At 43.1% G+C, this 21,019-nt stretch overlaps 1 protein-coding gene across 2 annotated transcripts in view; it reads right to left on the bottom strand.

Annotated features, from left to right (window-relative positions):
• Positions 1–1,733: 1,733 nt before the first annotated feature.
• Positions 1,734–21,019, bottom strand: part of skila (SKI-like proto-oncogene a) — a 45,000-nt gene continuing 25,714 nt past the window's right edge. Inside the window, exons 3-8 of one of the 2 annotated variants that reach the window (XM_086043658.1) lie at positions 12,174–12,278; positions 11,585–11,670; positions 10,102–10,244; positions 6,628–6,959; positions 5,705–5,935; positions 1,734–4,161 (exon numbers count right to left, since the gene is read on the bottom strand). In XM_086043658.1, coding sequence (XP_085899784.1) covers positions 3,901–4,161; positions 5,705–5,935; positions 6,628–6,959; positions 10,102–10,244; positions 11,585–11,670; positions 12,174–12,278 — 1,158 coding nt within the window. In that variant the 3' untranslated portion in view covers positions 1,734–3,900. The remainder of the gene's footprint in view (positions 4,162–5,704; positions 5,936–6,627; positions 6,960–10,101; positions 10,245–11,584; positions 11,671–12,173; positions 12,279–21,019) is intronic. The other variant, XM_086043660.1, reaches the window with a different exon arrangement.

Below are 21,019 nucleotides of genomic sequence, written 5' to 3'. Positions count from 1 at the left end.
CATTGTTTTTCCCTTGGCATGGTGATGCAAAATTAACCATACAATGTTAATCTAACGTTGTTTAGATTTTTTTCTCCCTCAAATATATTGCAATGGGTGTCAATTATATGTGGATTTTCACTATTCGCGGGCGGGCCCGGTCCGTATCCCAGTACTCATATATTCTTTCTCCTCTGCAAGGAGCTCAGCTGTCTCTGTGGATGACTAGTGGCTACGCCATCAGGTACAAAAATGTCACTTCCGTGTCCAAACCAAAGTACAGTACAATGGTGCAGTGCTTCGTCCCGTTTTGTAATAACAGAAATGACATCAATAAAGCGATATCTTACAATCGCTTTCCTCTTAAAAAAAGGAGAAGAGGAGATGGCTGACACTAATCCAGTAAATTGGCTCTCTAATCATGAAAAAGACGTTTAAGCAGAGCTAGGCATTTTACTAAAAATTTGTGGTCCGTTTATTGCCTACAGCCGGGGTACCCTTCTGCCGTCCATCTATCCGCCATTTTATCCGGCCGGAAAAAATAGTGTGACCTAACCAACATTGATAAACGGACCTTTGAATTGTTGAAAACAATTTTTGAGCCCATTTAGGATATGCATTTGATACAAATATGTATACCCTTGTCTGTACTGTATAGACTTCCCATAAAGGATTAACTTTCCTTTTTTTTGGGGTTTGCTATTTTTGTGAAGAGGAAAAGAGTGATGGTAACAACCATACAGCAGGTAATGGAAAATGAACTGTGGCAAAATCTAAAAAGGCCTCTAAAGACCATATCAGCTCAGCAAACGCTTACTTGCTAGTACAGGAGTTTTACTTGATTTTGTGGTTTACTTGATGGTGTTTAACTCCACTTTTACACTAGGATCACAGTTACGTTACTTTAAAACACTGCCTGGAAAGTTAATAAAGGTTTTCTGATGGCGGTGATATCTTACTTAGAATCACGGTATTGTTCCCTAAATTGGTGGACTACAGACAGGGCCAGAATAATCACTCAGGATAATCTTTCAGGGATACAGAGTTGAACAATCGAACCTTTTCTGGCTTTGATTGGAAGTGAGAGAAACTGCTAAACTTGGCCCGATTGTCGGTAAGAGTGATTTTCGATGTCAAAATATTTCGCTTTAGTTCACTTAAGTCTTAAGATGTTAAAAATCTCTATGCGTGTGTGAAAATGCAGCAGGAGACACGTGTTGATGGCTTAACACTACAGAACTTTACTTGAATTGCATCCAAGTTCATTGTCTATACACAGGTCATATGTACAAGGTGTGAAATGAAAATGAGGGCAAAGAACAGGAAAATAAAAACAAAAAACACAAAGATACAAGAAGTGAGGTATTATAGAGCTAAGAAGCATTTACACGTCAGGTCATGTACTTGTCAATATTAAACGATTGAACAGTTAGAGTGTCCTCTGCATAAAAAAAAAACATTTTATATATATATATATATATTTTTGTATATATATATATATTTATATTTATATATATCACAACATGAGGTAGGAGATCAGTGTCTCGAGTCATGCAAAGAACAAGTCTCATCACATGGTTATTGGCAATGGTCATATTCATACACGGACACTGCAAGTCATGTTTCAACATTGTGTGGTGGCATGGGGTAAGCCACGAAAAGAAAAAAAAAAAAAAAGATATATATATATATATATATATATATATATATATATATATATATATATGTATATATATATATATATATATATATATATATATATATATATATATACACACATATATATATATTTTAAATCTATTTTTTAAAAGAAGTGTTTAAATGAAAACACAATGTACCTATTTGTCGCTCACCAATGCTAGAATGGACGACAAAAGCATGCCATCGAAGAGGAAAAGGACTAGGGTTCCCAAACTTTCCGATTGTCATTCTTATCGGGAATTCACATCTCCTGTCTTTTATGTATCTATTTATTTATCATCTTTATATACAGTATGCGGCGGAATTGTGTGAAACCCTAACAGCGGATATGTAAATGTAATCATGATGGACAAATTTTGTACTGGTGTTTAAAAAAAAAAAAAACTGTACAAAAGCATTTCTATGTTGTAACACTGCAAAATGTTATCCATAGTTAATGGGGGGAATTCCCTTTCACATCAAACAGTAGGCCCCTTGTGTAGAAAATGTTATCTTGTTCTGCTGAATTAACAACAAAAATATAAACAGCACTAATACTGAATGTGAATTCAGTGGCGTCAAGAGTGTACAAACACATTTACAAGGCGCTCACTCTCATACTCACACACACACTGACCTTATATTAAGCCCTCGTTTCAACCCATCACACTTTTCAAAAATTTGCACAGGTTCATGCACACAAAATGCTGTGACTATTATTATTCTACGCGTGGGAGACATTTTATTTTCATGTGTGAGTGGTCATGTGACAAATATGAGGGGCAGCAAAACATGCAAAAAAAAAAAAAACCCCAAAAACCCAAAACAAAACATTTTTTTAAAATTTTGTCGCATACCATTTTTGATTAATTTACACATTAAACCCGACATCAGCTATGATCTGGCCTGGCATGAATTCTAAAAACCTCCGCGGAATAGTGATGAAAAAGGCCACAAACGTCCACATAAATTATATATATATTTTTTGTCTTTCCACAAATCTAATATGGCCTTTGGTGGATTTCATAGAAAAAGTGACAGGAAAGGTTTCTTATTTTCCCAGCTCAAAAAAGACCGGGGCAAAGTGTGACGTTAAATATCATTTTCTCCCACATCCACCTGACAAGTTTGCATATTTCTGCAAATATCTCAAGCAAGAGCCTTTCTTTCCCCGGTCCCATTCATATAACCTTCAAAAGATTATCCACAGAAGAATAGTTCATATATTAATGGCTAGTGTATGTACAAACTGAATAGAAATCTTTAGTTTAATATTATGTTAAATAATTTCTTTAAAGATCCGCCCCCCCCACGATGACTTGACTTGCGACGGTCCTCCTCATCTGCCTTTGAGATGGAACACAGTGGAATGTCTTATCAATTTGCATTTGTTGCAGATGCATAAAAAGTTCTAAAGACCCCAACCTCCTTTTACATCATTTTAGCCATCATTTACACACACACACACACACACTCTCACACGCACACTGAGTAATAGGGATCTCCTTAGAGGCAATAAAAAGCACTTTTCGCCTGGTAACGTGACAAAAAGTGGTGCTGTCTGCCCCCCAAGCTGCTCTGGTGCTGGAGGGGTCCTCGTCGAAGTCAAGCCTCCACGGGGCGCCGCCCCTCCTCAACCTCCTTGCCCGCATCCGTTTGTTCAGCTGGGCAGCATAACGGAAAGTAACTGCTGTCAACCTGCTGTCCCACATTCAAGTCAAATCAAGGGGCGGGGCTGCAAGCTTGTGTTATTATCAAAAGCTGCCTTCATTTTCCTTGCAGAAAACAAACAAACAAAAAAAAAAATTCCTTTCCCAGAGAGTATTAGGGGGAACGGTGGTGGCCGGGTGAGTCAAGTACACCAGAAAAAGTAGCACAGTGTTTCTTTTCGGTGAGGGTGGAAGGATGCCACAGTGTTGCGGAGGGAGGACGGCTTCGCAAAGCGAGGTGGATAATGTAGTTGTCCTCCGTTTTCCATGACATATTTTCACTATGCTCTCAGCGCAGATGAGCAGTCACCCGTCCATGAGGTGTGCCAAGGGAATGCGAAACGAGCAGCGCGAATGGTGGTGGCTATAAATTGAAATCACATGCCAAACAAATAAAAAAGTCTTTAAATATTTTTGCTGAGAGCAGAAGGACTACCAGTAATAATAATAATTATAATAATAAAAAAGACAAAACTCTTCTTTGATGTTAAATTACAAAAGTCCGACAATGAAAGCCGAAGAGGGCCGCCAGTTACTTTGGGCCCTCCGAGAAGGAGGAGGAAGGGGAGGAGGCGGCAGGCGAATGGGCGTTGAGGGGCCCGGTGGACGGGGTGAGGGGAGGCGAGGGGCTGCCCCCGGCGGGGACGGCGGCGCCCGACTGGGCCATCTGCTGCTTGAGCTGGCCAATGGTGCGCTCCAGGTTCTCGCGCGCCTCCCGTTCGCGCCTCAGCTCCTCCTGAAGCTCCTGTCTGTCGGCCTCGGCGCGTTCCAGCCTCTGGCGAAGATCCGACAACTGTGAAGAGACCACAAGGACCACATCTTAGCAACATAACCTTAGGAACAACACACAACAACTGCATAATGTTCTTTCCTCTGGGCTGGCATGGAGCCAGTGATTGCCGTGCGGAGACAGAAAGCTCAAAAACAAGCAAAGCAGGAATGTAGGGAAGTAACCCGCCCCCCCCAACCAACAAAGACTGAATATGCAGTCTGTGTAGCCCTGTGTCAAAATTTAAGCAGCAAAAAATACTTGACCAAATATGGTACCCAACCATATAATTTATGTGGGTGTTCAAAATGGATGGCAAGCACCGCACTGTCAGGCACGACAAGCACATGACCACACTAACAATCAATTTGAAATGACAAACAATTTCTCTGAAAGACACCCTGCCACAAATAAGCATTCTCAAATAATAACCAAGAATTTGAAATTGCTTACACAATAATAGTGTCTGATTTCAAGAATTTTGGGGGGAATAAAGTCAAAAATTTGAGGGGAACAAATTGTGTATTTTTCAAGATAAAGACAAGTAACCCTACGAGAATAAAGTGAGCTTTTGCTAGAAAACAAAGTTGTGTACAGTGGTGCCTTGAGATACAATGCGAGGTTTTCACTAAATGTTTGTCTTGAGATGCGAGCAAAATCTGAGTGCGCTTCAGACCCCCACCACTGGAAGGCGGCAGCACGCTTCCGACCATCAAGTCACTTTGGTTTCCTTAAGTGGAAGGACAATATCGGTTGGTGGCAGTAATGTGACAGTGAGCCTGCCGTCAATAAGCCACAGAAGAACACGGAAGTACAAGACACTCGGTACAGTCGTGGTTTGTGCTCCCATTTTCTGTTTGCAACTTATATCGAGAGCAAATGTTATGACTATGTGTTTTTCTACAGTACAGTACTGTTCAGTGCAATTTTTACTTTGCGGGGGCAGGAACGGATCAATTGCATTTCCAGATAAAAAGATGAATATTTGAGAAAAAAAAACATGCAATGTTATTAAAATAGGGTCCTATTTGTTTTTTTATGTATTCATTTTTGTGTACAGTTTTTTGAACATCCTATCAGCGGCCGTCTATCTATTATAGAAGCCTATCTCCAAATAGTTGCTGCTAGGTGCATTGTCCACTTATCACAAATAAGTAGCTAGAACAAATACAGTCGGTCCTCGGGTTACGCGGTACTCAACGTATGCCGTTTCGACGTCTCGTCTCGTCTGGCATTTTGTCTCCAGCCCCAGTGTGTGTGTGTGTGTGTGTGTGTGTGTGTGTGTGTGTGTGTGTGTGTGTGTGTGTGAAAAAGCAAACATTTGCAAACTTCTTTGCTAACCAAAACAAAGACACTAACAGAGGCACACAATCAGACTCTCAGTGAACCGAACCATGACCTTAAAATCAAGCTAGGCAACGAAACGTGCCATTTGGTGCAGCATGACACCCTCTAATTTAGCATCTTATTTCGCTCAGCGAATGAATAAAGTATCTACCGGAACCTACTTGCCTCGACTCATGGATCTATCTACCGAGCTCCTACGCGGTGCCCTGTGGCGTCATACCTGCGCGGCGTAATGCGCCTCCTGCTGGCGCTGGGCGGCGGGTTCGCAAGCGCACGCCTGCTGCCGAAGCTGCTCCAGACGCGTCTCAAGCTCCAGCTGTTCCTGGCGAGCCTGGCCGAGCTGGCGTGCCTGCTCGCTGTGCACCGCCTCCAGCTCGGTACGCAGCTCCCGCTGCTCGGCGCTCAGCTCGCGTAGCCGCGCTGCCTCGCCGCCGCGCAATGCCTCCAGCTCCTGCGGACAAACGGACGGGAAGATTTGTTCGCCAAGTCTATCATGTGAAGAACAACAAAGAAAGTCCCTCAAAGTCATGAGTATAACGACACAGCAAGTCTAGTATTTTGGTATGAAGCAACCATTTTAGGGTCCTTTATAGACTAACTTTAACTTTTGAAAATTCAGCCTCCAATGCTGGTTTCACTTGGCAACATGACATTTGGTAGGCATGTCTATCCTGAGTAGGCATAAAAAAAAGGGTCAAGAAGGGGTGACATGCGGTTGTTATGCGCAGAAAAATAATCAAATAATAATATTAAAAGTGATACGGTACAACATATTGTATGGGGAGCCTCAGAACTTGATCCAACCTTCGCGGGGAGTCCACAATGATATCGCCCCATCGGCGGGGGTGGGCGGCCAACTATCATTTTTTACGATGGTCAGATTCTAGTCAACTTCAGAAGCATTGCAGTGTGGGGCGGCGTTTACATTGCTGAGAGACTCTCTGGACTGTGCTTGTGTTTATGTCTTAAATGTATTGTGTTATAGTGGCTTGCTTGCTGCAGTACTTGAGTGGCTCCGCCCTCCCAAAAAAAAAAAGAAAAAATTCCTTGAGTGTTTTCAACATATTTGGCCAATAAAACTGATTCAGATTTTAACTGAGGAGCCCTGTTAGTGTATTTATCTGAGTGGGCTTCATTTCTCACCATCTCCAGCTGCAGTTGTTTGTGCAGGGTGGAGTTCAGCTTCTCCTGCTGCCTGCCGTACATCTGCATGATCTCCACCACGATCCTGTCCTTGTCGTCCTCCAGCCCGCCCAACGTCATGTTCACGGCGCATCCTGCGTCCTCGTCCGCCGCCTCCGTCACAGGCGGTGGCAGTGCAGGATGAAGAGGAGGAGGAGGGCTGCGGGTGCGGGCGGCTTGCTTTTTGCCGCTCAGGCTGCTCGTCTCCATGGAAACTGCCTGGGCTTGGCATTCCCGCTCGGCAGCGTGTTGGGATTTGGCCTCCTCAGCCAATGGAGGCGACGCATGGAGATCTGAGAAAGAGAAGTGGGATGAAGAAGGAAGTTAGAGATGGAGGGGGAAAAAAAAGGAGGTAGCAAGTGCAAACTGTCGCGTGTGCAAAAAAAGCTCATTGCGGGAAAATGGGAATTAGGAGGGGCCTAATGCAGCGCCCGGCAACTTGTTCCGTCACTTTAAAAACAGTGGTCGACCACATTCGATTTTTTTTTTAAAGCAGACAGCAGATGGACCAAAAAAACAAATAAAAGTTACATGCATAAGTAATATTGTTATATAATAATCTTGTAATCCTATTTTGTCATATGAAATCAATCAATCAATAAATATTCAATTAATCAAATACATTTAAAAAAATGAATGAATGCATTTTAGCTTATATAATTTAGGATAAATAAATGCAACAAATATTCCCAGACTCTTAATAATGTACACACGCTGAGCGGATTAAAGAGTGGGCCGCCATCCTTGGTGGGCAAAGTGCTTGCCTGCTTAAAATGTGACTGGAGAGGCATCAAAAGCCGAATCTTGTTTGCCTTGCCTTTTATTGATATAGCGTGCGTGCGTGACATAAATAAATAGCGCATACAATACATGCTATACACAAATAGCAATGAGTCGTTCAGATGGATCAAAAGGAAGTAGGATAGCAAAAGATTGGAATGTACAGCACACATAGCAAACCAGAAGAAAAGAAGGAGGAGGAGGAAGAAAGGGAGAGCAGACTTTTGAGAATTCAGCCTCCAAAGCCAGATTCCATTACCAAAATGAAATTCCATTAGTGTGTCTTACGTGTAGATGGGGTGGGGGGTTTGTGGAGGTGTGTGTGTGTGTGTGTGTGTGTTGGGGTCTTAAGGCATGCTGGAAAAGTGCAATAAGTCTGCCATTTTGGTTTAAAGTAGCCATTTCTTCCTTTAATTTTTGGAAAATTCAACCCCCGACACCCGTTTCACTTAGCAATTTGAAATTTGGTGCATCTATAATGAGTAGCGGCACAAAACAGTCCTAAGAATGCAAGCCCGAAAAGACAAGGGAAGTCTGCAATTTTTGTTCGAAGAGGTAATTTTAGGGTAATTTTGGTGAAAATGTGTTTCGTAGCATAACCCAAAGTCAGACTTAGCAACATCAAATTTGACATGTCTACCATGAATAGACCCGCAAAAAAAAGTCTCAAGAAACCCACGTCCGCAAAAACACAGAAAGTCTAGCATTTAGATTTAAAGAGGCCAATTTAGCATCATTTTGTGGAAAACATACATTTGGTAGCATGACTCAGAATGTTTGAAACTTCAGCCCGTGTAGCCATTTTGATTTAGCGAAATGAAATTCTGTAGGAATGTCTATCATGAGTCGACCCACAAAAAAAATTCAAGAACCCATGCTTGAAAAGACACAGGAAGTCTCCCATTTTGATTTGAAGTGGCCATCTTAGCATTCACGGGACAGGAGGAGGAGTGAAGAAAGTGACAGCAAACTGCGTGGGAGGCACTCATGTGGAAAAGAGAAAAGGTTGGAATAAGGGAGACAGGCTGGAATGGCAGAGACATTGCTGTGATTACAATTAATGCAAACACACACATTTATACATAAAACACATGTGCGGCAGAAGTGCAGAAAAGGAAGTCACTGCTACCCCTTTGCTCATCAATAGTGAGGTTACCACCCCAAACCACCCAATCCCCCGAGACTTTAAGTGAAGGTCAGCACATGATTATGTGCATGGCTGCAGGCGTGTGTGAGTGGTTTACTGTTTACAGCGCACACGTGTCTCTTCCATAAGCATGCTTGTCTTTCCCGGTCACGTCGTAAGAATGTTAATAGCTTGTGCTAGTTCCTCTCTAAGTGCGTATTTATTTACAAACGGGCAGCACTCTACCAGTAGACCGCTAGCAAGCAGACTTATGACTGACATACATGATTGCAGCTGCAGGCTCCACTTGATATTCTATCTCAAATGGCATACATCCCTCAAATTGACAAGTTAAAGAAACGCCTCCCTCAAATAGACGCATCCATGTTGCCATCAGGAAAAAGACCGCTAACTGCCATTCTCAATATCAGATATTGAAGGTTTAATTATTGAGCCTATTACGAGCTCTGTTTCTAATCAAAACAGCAGAGGACAGGAAGTGTAACTACTAGAATACACAGTAAACAAACACAGAGCAGCTCTGTCTCTGACCAGCGGACATATTTGATCGATCGTGAAAAGCAGTCAAAGCAGACAAAACGCCACTGATGTTTTTATAAGCATCATAATTCACACTGTTAAAGCTGTCGGCATCGTTGCTTTCCCAAAAAGAAAACATTCAAGCGGTTTTTAATGGTCTATCTTTTGAAATAACTATTCCATTAATTGGAGAATTTACCATTGATTTCCGGAAAGAGAAGACACTATTGTCACTGCAGCACTGTTACTGATGTTACTTAATAAGAATAACTGGTTTTAGGTGATTAAATTATTCATGAATAACAGTGAGAGAGTTACTGTTGCACTTCCATTCATAAAAAAAAAAGACATTCTGTAGAGGTTAGGCTTTCTTAAAATAAATAAATAAATGTTATTTTTCTGTATAATTTGAGAATATTTCATTTTTCATCGTGGGGCGACGGTATCTCATCTTTTAGGACTTGAGCTTTAGAGCCAGACGGTCACGAGCTTGAGTCTCGCTGCGGACCAAAATGTAAAAATGACAAATACAGGTAGTTGTTGGATAGATGCTACTCTGCTTGCTGGTTACTGCCGAGGTACCATAGAGCAAGGCACCGTCGCCACCCTCTGTTGGTGCAGCACTGTTTGCGTGCCTCTTTCACTCAGAAGCTCTCCCTGCCTGTGTTTGCTCTGGTTCTCTGTGTGGCGTGCAACACAAAAATAAACAGCAGAGTTTCACCTTGAGGGATTATGCTCAGTATAATAAATTCATTCAAATTAAATATATATATCATTTATTGCAGAACATACTGCCAGCAGTTTAACAGTACGTTTCATTTTAAATGTCATGAAATGTGTTCCTGTTTAAACAAAATAAAAACAAGTTTTGCATTTTGCTCTTACTGGACCCATCGTGACCCACAACCGTGACTTTAAAAAAAAAAAACAATGTAGCGTGTTTTTAGGCCAAGCATCACACCGCTCAGTTATCACAAATTGATACTGACCCATGGGAGGCTCGTCGTGGTGCGGCGCTCCTTGGCTGAAATGGTGCTTGAGCAGCGCACCGAGCATCTCGGGGCTCATCTCTGCTTCCCTGCGCAAGGACACGTTGGGAGCCACCATCTTATCGTACGTGTACAGGTAGTAGCTAGAGTAGACAGAGAAAAAAGCGAGAGATTAAACACTGATATACACTCATGAGGCAGCTTTAATTAATTCCGTTTGTTCATAATTGACTGACTCCGGCTTTTTGTTACCCTACTCATCATCGCGAGCAAGCAATGTCACCTTTCATGGTCTCATAAAACCTTCTGAGTTATGGACTTTGCAGGGATGATATGCAACATATACACGCGCCATAATAAACACTGCGCAGGCCATAAAAAGCACACTGGCGCTGAATATTGGGGTAGGTCTTATCTTGTGTTTACACCGGCTCCGCCTAAACAGACCTTGGGCTTATCACAAACGTTCAGGTGGCACTATCTGCTTCTTGGCTTATGGAGACCCTGCCCCACACCATCATCATCATCATCATCATCATCACAAACACCCCTCCAGACAGAGCTGCAACTGTCACGGCGAACTAGGTTAAGCACTTAAGTACAACTGTGGCAACCCAGGCCTGATTGAATAATGTGCACCCGGCTCATAGTTGACAAGTGCGCTGCTAATGGATACCGAACGTGGCGCTAAGTGGTGCGGATGTATTTTGCGAGACGTTCATTATGGCTCACTGCCGTAGACGTGCTGGCTACAAACTGGTGCAGGCCGGTTTAAGGTGTGTGTGTGTGTGTGTTAGGCTCAATGATAGTTATGCAGCGTGGTGAGAGGTACAAGCGCTAATCTCGTCTGGCATCATGCAGGCCACGCGCGGGCCAGGGCAACGTGAGTTTGGCCGTTTCCACTTTTTAAAAATCTGGGTGGGATTACGCTGCAATGCAAAATAGTGTGAAGGGGGTGGAATGTTAATTGTTAAAAGCCAATTGTAGTGACATCAGTCATTGAGTTTTCTTTCGGTGGGTTTCTAATGGGTAAAAAAAACAAAAAAGAAAACTATGGCTCTGATGTAGTTATTTTGCTGGATTTGTGTAAAAGAGACCATAGTTGAGTTATAATCAATCAACCAATGTAACATTTGATGAAGATCTTTGAACACTGAAGTCGTGAATCATTCACGAGAGTAGAAAGCTCTTCAAAAGCTGTTCTCTTCTATTATTGTGACTCTTTATGTCAAAATTGTCTATCAGTCACCACAGTGGATCTGATATCAAAATTGGGCACCAGTCCCTTTAGTGGACAGCTATTCAAAAGCTGTTTACTTCTATTCTATGTACGAGTATTGCTGTCAAAGTTGAGTATCAGTCATTACAGTGCACAAAGGACATGGGTGGGTAGACTACCATTCATACGGCACACAGACATAAACAAAAGGTGTTGTTTTTGAAGTGGCCCCAAAGACAGCAGCGCATTTCTTGGTTGTAGTACCTGGGGTGGACCAGGGTGGGGTGTCCCGGCTCCTCCTTGATGTCTGGGAAAAGCTGATTGTACACCACGGTCGGCGACATTTTAACCTGCGGTAAAAAAAAAAAAAAAAAAAAACGTTAAAAAAAAATATATATATATGTATATACTTTGAAATTGAAAAATGCTAAGAAAGGGTGAATTCGATGCATGTAAGCGCTATGTGGAGACATGAAGCAGGAAATGGGCTGCACTGCCAGGATTGTAATTTAATGGAGCTAATATATGCTGCCAGGAGACATGGATGAGGGATCTCCTGCAGAACACCGACATGTGTGTGTGTCTGTGAAAAAGTGATAATGATGATAAAGAGCTTAGAAGAGTGTCTCTGCTGCTGTGTTATTGTGTGTGTATGCTTCCTGACAGTTGCACAGAGGAGACACACGACATCAGAAAAAGACCAGCTTGTGTGTGTGTGCGTGTGTGGTAGTTGACCCGGAGAGCTAACCCGCATGTACGGGAGGGCGGCGGGAGCAACAGGAGGTGATGGATGAGAGATTGCAAACTGGGAGGAAGGGTGGGTGTGAAAGGAGGGGGTGGCCCAGAGACTAACCTTCTTCGTGGGCTCGGCTTCAGCCAGCTTGCCACTCGGGGGGCAAAGGTCTGCAGAGGATTTGCGCGCCTGGTTCTCCTGGTCTTCATCTGCTGCAGCCGCCTTCTGGAAGGGAGAAGAAAAAGAGGGGGCATGTCAAGGTTAAACGAGATGGAAGTGTAAAAATGGAGTCCTAAAGTCATATTTCATATCAATTAGCAGCCAATACGTATTCTTCCAAAAAAGAGCCCTCTGTCTTGCTGCCAAAGTTGTGCACCAGTCACTTCAATGGGCATCTATTCAAAAGCTGTTTATTAGGACGTTTTCCCACACTTTACAAATGAAATGAGACACTCGCGTTGACTGCCATGACTGACGCATATCACAACCTCAAAACTTGCCCGTACAGATGCAAACAGCTTTTCAATAGCTTTCGACTGTAGTGACAGGCGTACAACTTTGGACATCAAGACTCACATTGCTGAGCCTGCGACCACCGGCCGTGACTTCATCAACCCGTGGATGGAAACGATGCTGACGGCAGCGTGTGAAAAGAACGCAGGAAAAGTAGAAGGACAAGATAGAGACAAACACCTTCGAAAATGGAGGACAGAGGAACTAATGAAATCCGAGAGAGAAAAAAAAAAAGGAGACGAATGTCGTTGAAAAAACAAGCGAGGTGTACGTGAGTGAACGAGGCCGCCGAGGAAGCTCTATGAATAAAAGAGGAGCAAAGCCGAGCGGGCTGCCATTATGCGCTGGTGTGCATGTGATTCATTGCTAGGCAGGCCACAATGCAGCTGGGAGTCTCTCTCAATGTGAGGATGCGCTATATATTATACACTATAGATGGGGGTGTGTGCCGGAGCTTTATGATTCATTATGTCAGCTTCTTAGCCTGTGAGCCGTGTGTGTGCTTGGTAAATGCTAGCGGCATCACCTCTGCGCATGTGTGTTTTCAGCAAATCCGGGACAAGCTCAGCAAGAGGCCTGATGGAGCTCATGCTCAACACTCCACCCTTTCAAAAATGAAGTAAAATTGCTCTTAAAACAGGCCTGACAGGCCGGTAACCGAGAGTGAACAGGAAATACTAATCAGCAGAGCTACACGCTAGTTACATTAGAAATGACTTGGGTCAAATTCATTAGGATATGAGCACATTCTGAAAAACATGTAGTTTAAGGGTCAACGTCGCGCATTGGTCACAAAAGTAAACCTGATGTCAAAATTCTACATCAGTCACAAGAGTGATTAGCAGCTATTTAGAAGCTGTTGTATACAGGTTTGCTGTCTTGATACGCGTCAGTCACTACAGCCGACAGCTACTCAAAAGCCGCTTCCTTCTCGATGCATGAGTCCCGCTGTCGAAATCGTACATCGGTCACGATAATCGGCAGGTAATGTAAAGAAGTATATGCACAAGTCTCGATGAGAAGCTATTCCCACACAGAATAATAATAAAAAAAACAATCTTTCATTGTCGCTAATAGCTCAGAACGATGCCGCTAAATGAGGTTGACAAGCAGGTAGTAGCCACCTGACACACAAGCTAGCGGATAATCCCTCTTTGTTTAGCAGATTATGCTAACAACATGGGGATTACTCATTCTCAATTGCTCCTTTATTACTTCTTACTTTGGTTATTAGCACTAAATATAAATCCTACATCTCACAATTTGCTACAAATGCCACGTCAAACCAAGTGATGTAGGAAGTGTGCCGGGTACAGTCAGTGAATGAGTCAGTGAATACCCTAACACTATCCTTCTCGCCCACTTCCTCTCTTTGGGGCAACCTGCGTCTTCTTTGACAATCACATCATGTGTTTGTGGTTCATTAAAAGAAATACACTGCAATGTACCACATGTAGAGCCTCAAAACCTGATACAGGCTCACAGTTTCCCATTGTAGCACAGCACTAGATGGGCAGGGCTCACTTGCTCAATGTGCAAGGTGTGAGTCAAACTGTCAAACAAACATTTTTTCCCCCTGGTGGTCCTTTCCAGTCGATGTCTGCCATGTTGCACTGTTATGATACATATATCCCTAGAATTATGTGTTCATTGGTGTCAGGTGCCAATTGAAAAAGAAACAAAAAAAAAGAAAAGAAAATTGTGTCAGCACTGCCGACAAAGGAAAACAGTCATGTATTTGTAATGTGTGCGTTGTCAGAGATGGTAGTGTATTGACAAAGACGCACACGAATGAGTGTGTGTTTGCACATGTAACAGCCTAGAGGCATATGCACAGCCAGGTGCGTGTGTGTGTGTGTGTGTGTGGGGGTGTGTGTGTGTGTGTGTCTCTTCACTCTGTGTGTGCAGAGCGAGGGGGCTCGTCTGTTTATGTTGGCTCCTGATTGGCTGGAATCTTTTTTTTCTTCCCTACTGCAGCAATATAGAGGATGGGAGGGGGAGGGTGCGAGAAACTCCGGCCCAGAGACTGACTGAAAGTGTCGGTAAAAGCCACTGCAGTGGTGCCTTGTAGAGGCAGATCGGCGTGTGCGTGTGTGTGCGGCGGGAGGTAACAAAAACAAGAGAAGAAGCACGGATGTTAACGACAGGTCGCCCGGCAGTCGTTTCTCTGCTTGACCCTCATGACAACGCATGTTGTGCTAATGAGACAGCTCATTAAAGTGCATTCCTGCCTGCAATGTGTATGTGTGTGTGTGTGTGTGCGCAAGTGGTCTTTATGAGTACACATCACATGACCTGTATGCGAAGGACACTGGCACCCATCTTCTAAGGACTGTTTGAAGGTTCAAGCTGGCTGTTGAATGTTGCTCACCTCTTTTCTGAAGCTGAGCCATGATTGGTCGTTATCTGAGCCCTGAGCAACTGCCATGTCATTTTCAGTTGACAGCAATAGACTAAATGGCCGCCCCTGAGATGGCGAAAGACGGGTGGATTTTGCTAAACTCTTATTCCACAAACACAACATCAATCAGAATGTATTGTTTGGACTAGTGGGGCTACATTGAACATATTATTGTAAAGAAAAATTTGGGGGTTGGCTTTCTATTTAAAAGGGTTAGTGCATCCGTGTGTGACCCCCTCCCGCCCAGTGAGGCCCATCGCTGTCCCACACATGTTGGACTCGACTTGTCCCGGCACCAAAATAAATTTGTGTCCGTTTTTATGTCGAGCGCATGGGCACCAGTCTACCAAAATAGGGCCCTAGGTCTCTATTTTGCGGGTTTCGTCTATGAGGGGAAACTGTATATTGCCATGGTAAAGAAATGAGCTATATACATGTAACCAAAGAAGGTTAACATAGTGAAAAATAATATTGCACTATGATACATCAGTTAGTTTGATGGTGAAACTCGATATCGCTACCTAGGTAGTTACTGGATACCATTTTCAATACCACAGGGATAAAAAAAAAAAAAACTTTAAAAACGCATAAAAAATATTCTCATTAACATGAACAAGAGTGGCTGGTTAGGCCTTCCTGCCACCGCCGCCGCACTGGCCATACTTAGCAGCAGTAAAATGTGGAACTGCAAGCGGGGTCGCAGTGAGGGCACTCCTGACTGCAAGAGGATGTCTGCCGGGTAGGCTGCACTGCTTGCAGAGTGCGCGCGGTGGACGCTGGGGGAACGCACGACGTCGTATCAATACCATGACATTTTGGTAATGTATTCAGATATGGCGTGTACTTTGACAAGTATCGATACTTTTTACAACACTAATACATACTTGCATCTAGGTATGCAGTCGAGAAATTCATGGACATATTTGCACTTGGCTAATGGCTGCTCGTGTCAGTTTACCTCAAGGTTGACAACTAAACGCCCACCACCCACTCTCCCTCAGACAAACTCACACACGCACACGCACAAACACCCCTCTGCTCATTATTCCCGTAGGTCTGTGCTGGCTTAATGAGTGTGTCTGCAAACCTCAACACAACTGTCTCACTCTAGCCTTGTTGCCCATCGCTCTCTCACTACCTTCCCCCCCTGCCATGTTTTTATTAACAAACGCCATGTTGTGCTAATCTGCCATAAAGTAGCACCTCTCTTATGTGGGCTGCTAACACACATACATGCGCACGCACACACATGGAGACACACAGCCCCCATGGCGCAGACGCACGCATATGCGCGCACACACACACACACACACACACACACACACACACACAAGCGCACACATACGTCTCCACCCTGTGAGGCCAAACCTTGCCTTGTGACAATGCGGATTAGCATTCCACACACTCGCTCGGCTGAACTCTGCCCTGTTGGTCCTAATCACCAGCAGTCTGCCTCTGCTGCTGCAGCCACACGCACACATGAACACACGCACACACACAGCCATATACACACACACACTATGCAGCTCGATGAAACATACTGCCCTAGACAGACTCGGCCATGTGAACGTTCACGGTGACCCATTTCCGCAGCCTCGGCATATTCCCCAGACCATTAGTACACGTGACGCTTCCGCAGCAGACAACTTTATTGGAGCAGAAAGATGTTTGTGTAGTGTGTAGGCTGTTAAATACTACAACAGCTACAACTACAAAAACAATCAACATACGCAAGAGCAGATTCTGGCGAGTGACGTTCAGAGTAAACAGATAACATTGCGCTATGCACGACCTCCAGCATGACAGTCAAATGGTTGCATGACTTCCTGTTTATCATCTTTTTTGTGAGTGGCGCAAGCAGGTGTGTGCGAGGCAGGCAAGCGGTGCTCAAGTTCAACATAAACGGATAACGTCGGGCATCGTAACTCATCCCGTGTGACACGACTCGGCCAGTCAAATGGTTTAATGACTTCCTGTTTGTTATTCCATTTGCGAGTGGACCGAGCGGCTGTGTGCGATGCAGACAAGCGGTGAAATTTCCACATCGCGCACACACATCCGGACTGACGCACTGTCACGCAGACAAGCAAATAAGTACCGAGGTCAAGCGTCTTCTCCCTCATGTGGATCCATACACACGCAGTTATAAAATCCCATTAAGTCTTCCTGCTGAATGTATAATGTATGTATACGGTATATATACACTCTGTATACATAACAGACCTACAAAGAGCAGTCAAGTGGAAAGGAAGTGTGTGTGTGGGGGGGGGGGTGCGCGTGTGCGTGCTTAGTGTAGAGGACAGCACTATGTTGGTCAATTATAAACAAATCATGCACAGAATCCACCCCTCATTTGTGCGATTGTCACAACTACACATTGTAATGCAAGAACTTAAACAATGATTAAGTCGCAGTTTAGATACATGCTTTTTATGGCCGTGATTGGTGTGTGGGTGCCGATCAGGTTGCATGTGTTATGTTGTAAGTATGTTTATATGTGTGTGTGTGTGTGGGGGGGGGGGGGGGGGGGGGGGGCAAATGAAACAGTAACCTGCGGGTAAAAACATGTTCATAAATATCTTATCTCAGTTACAATAAAAACAGAGCACAGGCCTTCAGTTTGAACTTTCATCTGAGACGCATCACACACACATATATATATAAACACTTGGAGTGTAACGGTACGCTAAATCACATTTCGGTTCGGTTCGGTTTTTGGAAACTTCGGTTCGGTATATTTTCGATACAAAAAAACAGATTTTTTTTTATACGTTTATTTTGAAAAGACAAGTAAATGGTACATTTTTTTTTTTTTTAGAAAAAATAAATAAAAACAAACCATTCGGGTGATATTCTAAGAAATTACACAAGAATAAAAAATACACTAACAATAAAGGTCTCTTAATTTAGTAAATTATTAAGACACTGAAATCTTTAAACACTCAGCAGCAAAAGCCTATGACACACATAATTATTCAAGTTAAAGACAAGTTGTAATTACAGTACATGTATACACTTTTTGTGATAAAAAAAATACATACAATAACAGTTACAATTATTGCTAACTACATTAAAACTTTTTAGAATGAAAACAATTTTAAAAGCCTTTATGAAATTGTATACACTCTTTAGGCATTGAAATCTTTGAATGTTCAACAGCATATTGTAACGAATTGGGTTATCTGCGTTGTGGTCGGATTTGTGTGTTGCTGAGTTGTGATGTTTCCGAGGTTCATGAATGCATCATACGGCAAGCGAGTGGAGCAGCGGAGAAACAAGAGCGCGAGCAGTTGTACTCGGATTAGTAAAAACGTGATAATTAAACTACGTCTGACGGCGTGTTCCTGGAAGACGCTACAATATGATAAATCTCGCTATTTAAGTTTGACGTTTTGGGCTAAAAAGACTGCTTGTTTCCTCGTCTAAGAAACATTCACAGTCGGATGATGCCGTGCATGTTAGACGTGCTAGCCAATATCAATATCGTCGTGGTCTTGTCTCGATATAAAATAATGAGCTGTTATGCTTAAAATTTACCCCGAGCATGGCTGCTTCAGCCATACAGCACTCTCCACTTCCTTGTTAGAGTAAACACGCACGCAATTGGCTGCGTAACCCATGTGACAAATCACAAGAAATACACTGATGATTGGCTGACAGGCCCATGTCACTGAAATGCTGCACTGAACCCTTAAAACCAAATGTGGACAAAATGGCGGTCGTGCCGGTTAAAACAGAGTTACATAAGGGTTTCAAAATTCAATTAATTTAAATTGATTTTAAAAAAAGAAAGAAAAAGAGAACTACTGTGAATTGAAGAACACATTAAGCATCGAACCTTTGAACACACCTCGAGGTCTCAGGTCCCTCCTGGGTTTATGCGCGTCTAGCATCGTTTCACAATCGATCGGGCAAGAGGCGCACCAAGAACCTGACAAGGCTAAGTGATGATTTTATTTCTTCTTATTTGGCTATTTCTATACCTGAGTGTCCCAATGTTTCTATCGTACCGCAAGACCAATCACGTGTGATAACTGAACCGTGAGCTTTAGATATCATTAAATCCCTATTCCTGTGTTTTAAACAAGATGACCCTCAAATGACCGCTTCAAACCAAAATTATGTAAATACTTCCCCTTTGAGGCATGGGTTCTTTCGACTTTTTTTGTGAATCGACTAATGACAGACATGCCTACCAAATGTCGTGCTGTGAAACTGGCTTCAACGGCTGAATTTTCATTAAACTTGTCCTAATTTCCTGTGGCATTTCAAGCACGCGTTGTTCAGATTTTTGTCGGTCTACTCATGACGAACAACCGTAGCTAATTTTATGTTGCTCGGTGGAACTGGTTTTGGGGCTGCATTTTTCAAAGGTTTCATGACTAATGAGTACATGTCATGTGAAACTCACAACACTGTCACCCATAGCGTCTCTCCTTCCTGGCCCTTAGGGCCTATTGATGTGCTTGGCATTCAGGAGGAGGTCGGTGCAGCAGACGTTTCTTTTTTCTTTTTTTGTCAGAAAGAGGAAGTCAACTTTATTTGGGTGCGCTTTTGCTGGAAGAGTCGCCCGCAGAGACGTGGTCACGCCCTGTCTGCTTCCACCACATCCTGCCGCAGTCCGTCGGGCCGTGTCAGACGCCAAGCTGTCGAAATACACGCTTCCTGTCTTAGCTGCTCGACGGCATCACGCGCGGAAGAAGCTTTCTTTTTTTTTTTTTTTTTTTTTTTGTTTTAACCGATCTACAAGCTGCGTTGACACGTCCTGTGATACACGTTGACCATTTTAAAAAAGCGCATTTTGACACAATGCACTAATTAAATGACTGCAACTCAAAGTTAAAGCTACCTTTGAAGATGGATTACAGTGCTAACGCTACACGTTCAGGTGGCGGTTGTTCCGCTCAAGCACTGCAGGTGTCGGTGGTGCCGGAACTATTTCTAACCGTTGCCGAATGTTAACTCTACTCAAAACAAATCAAGTAGAAAAACACTACAATGTTATTATCTGTGCTGAAAATACAAAGAGGATATATTGTTTTGATATGTTGACAACTGACTGTTATAACAATAATAAGAAGAATAATGCCACGAGTCCCCTGAATGACACCCGTAATGCCAATCTGAGTTCAGCCTTTCACTTTGCCTCGAGTGACGAATTTGGGGTTGGGAATCTCTGGCATGAGGCCGATTTGATACATGTTTCGATAAACAGGTTGCAATTAGATTTTAACAAGGAAACAATTTGATCATTAAAATTTGTTTTTGTCGACATTTATCATAAAGAACCCCAATTCGATAAAACCACATTCTTACAGAACATCCAAACATGTCAAATACCACTTACCCCTGAGCACAGTTGCTAATTGGCACTGTAAAAATAGACAACAAAATGTCTTGTATACAGTATTTTCAAATATTGAATTAGTTAAATAGACCACAGTATTTTATTTTTGTAGAGAAACTTATCTACACGTCTCGCACATGGGACTGCCATTCAAACTTGGACTGCCACACACAGTGCATAAACGCATGCTTGCTAAGTGCGGAACATACAGTATAAGTGGACTGTGAGACTCGATAAGAAGCATTCATTTACTGACGTATGGCCCATGGGAATTGCCGGGATCTACACACCTCTGCCATTGTCTCCAATTGCATGTTTACACTTGCTGTAAACATTTCACAGGCCCCGGTGTTGACGGCGAGCTTGAAAAAAAAGGTAGGTAATGTCACATTGCAGAAATGATTACAACTTCCTGGGGAAATTAAGCGTCTGTGAATGTGATAACGAACGCAGTTGAAGTGCTGAAAAGCATTCTGATCTTGACAATAGTGACGTTCAGTGAAATGTAGCTACTGTAAACTAGTAGTATCGTGTCGCTACTGCGCAACACTGCTGCTTTTGATTGTAGGCATTACGTTACATACGGAGCAAAGAGCGAGAGCCAAAACGGTCCAAAACTCTACAATAAATGTATCTAAGGGTTGCTTGCGGATTTTGTAGCAACTGAGGCATCTGCTACCGATGCAGTCGTATCTGTCTCCTTTA

The sequence above is a fragment of the Filicampus tigris genome, chromosome 10 (assembly GCF_054856515.1).
Source record: "Filicampus tigris isolate MCC_2025a chromosome 10, RoL_Ftig_1.0, whole genome shotgun sequence".
Classification (NCBI taxonomy): Eukaryota; Metazoa; Chordata; class Actinopteri; order Syngnathiformes; family Syngnathidae; genus Filicampus; species Filicampus tigris.
Note: the sequence above shows the minus strand (reverse complement) of the source record. Positions and strands in the feature narration are given on the sequence as shown.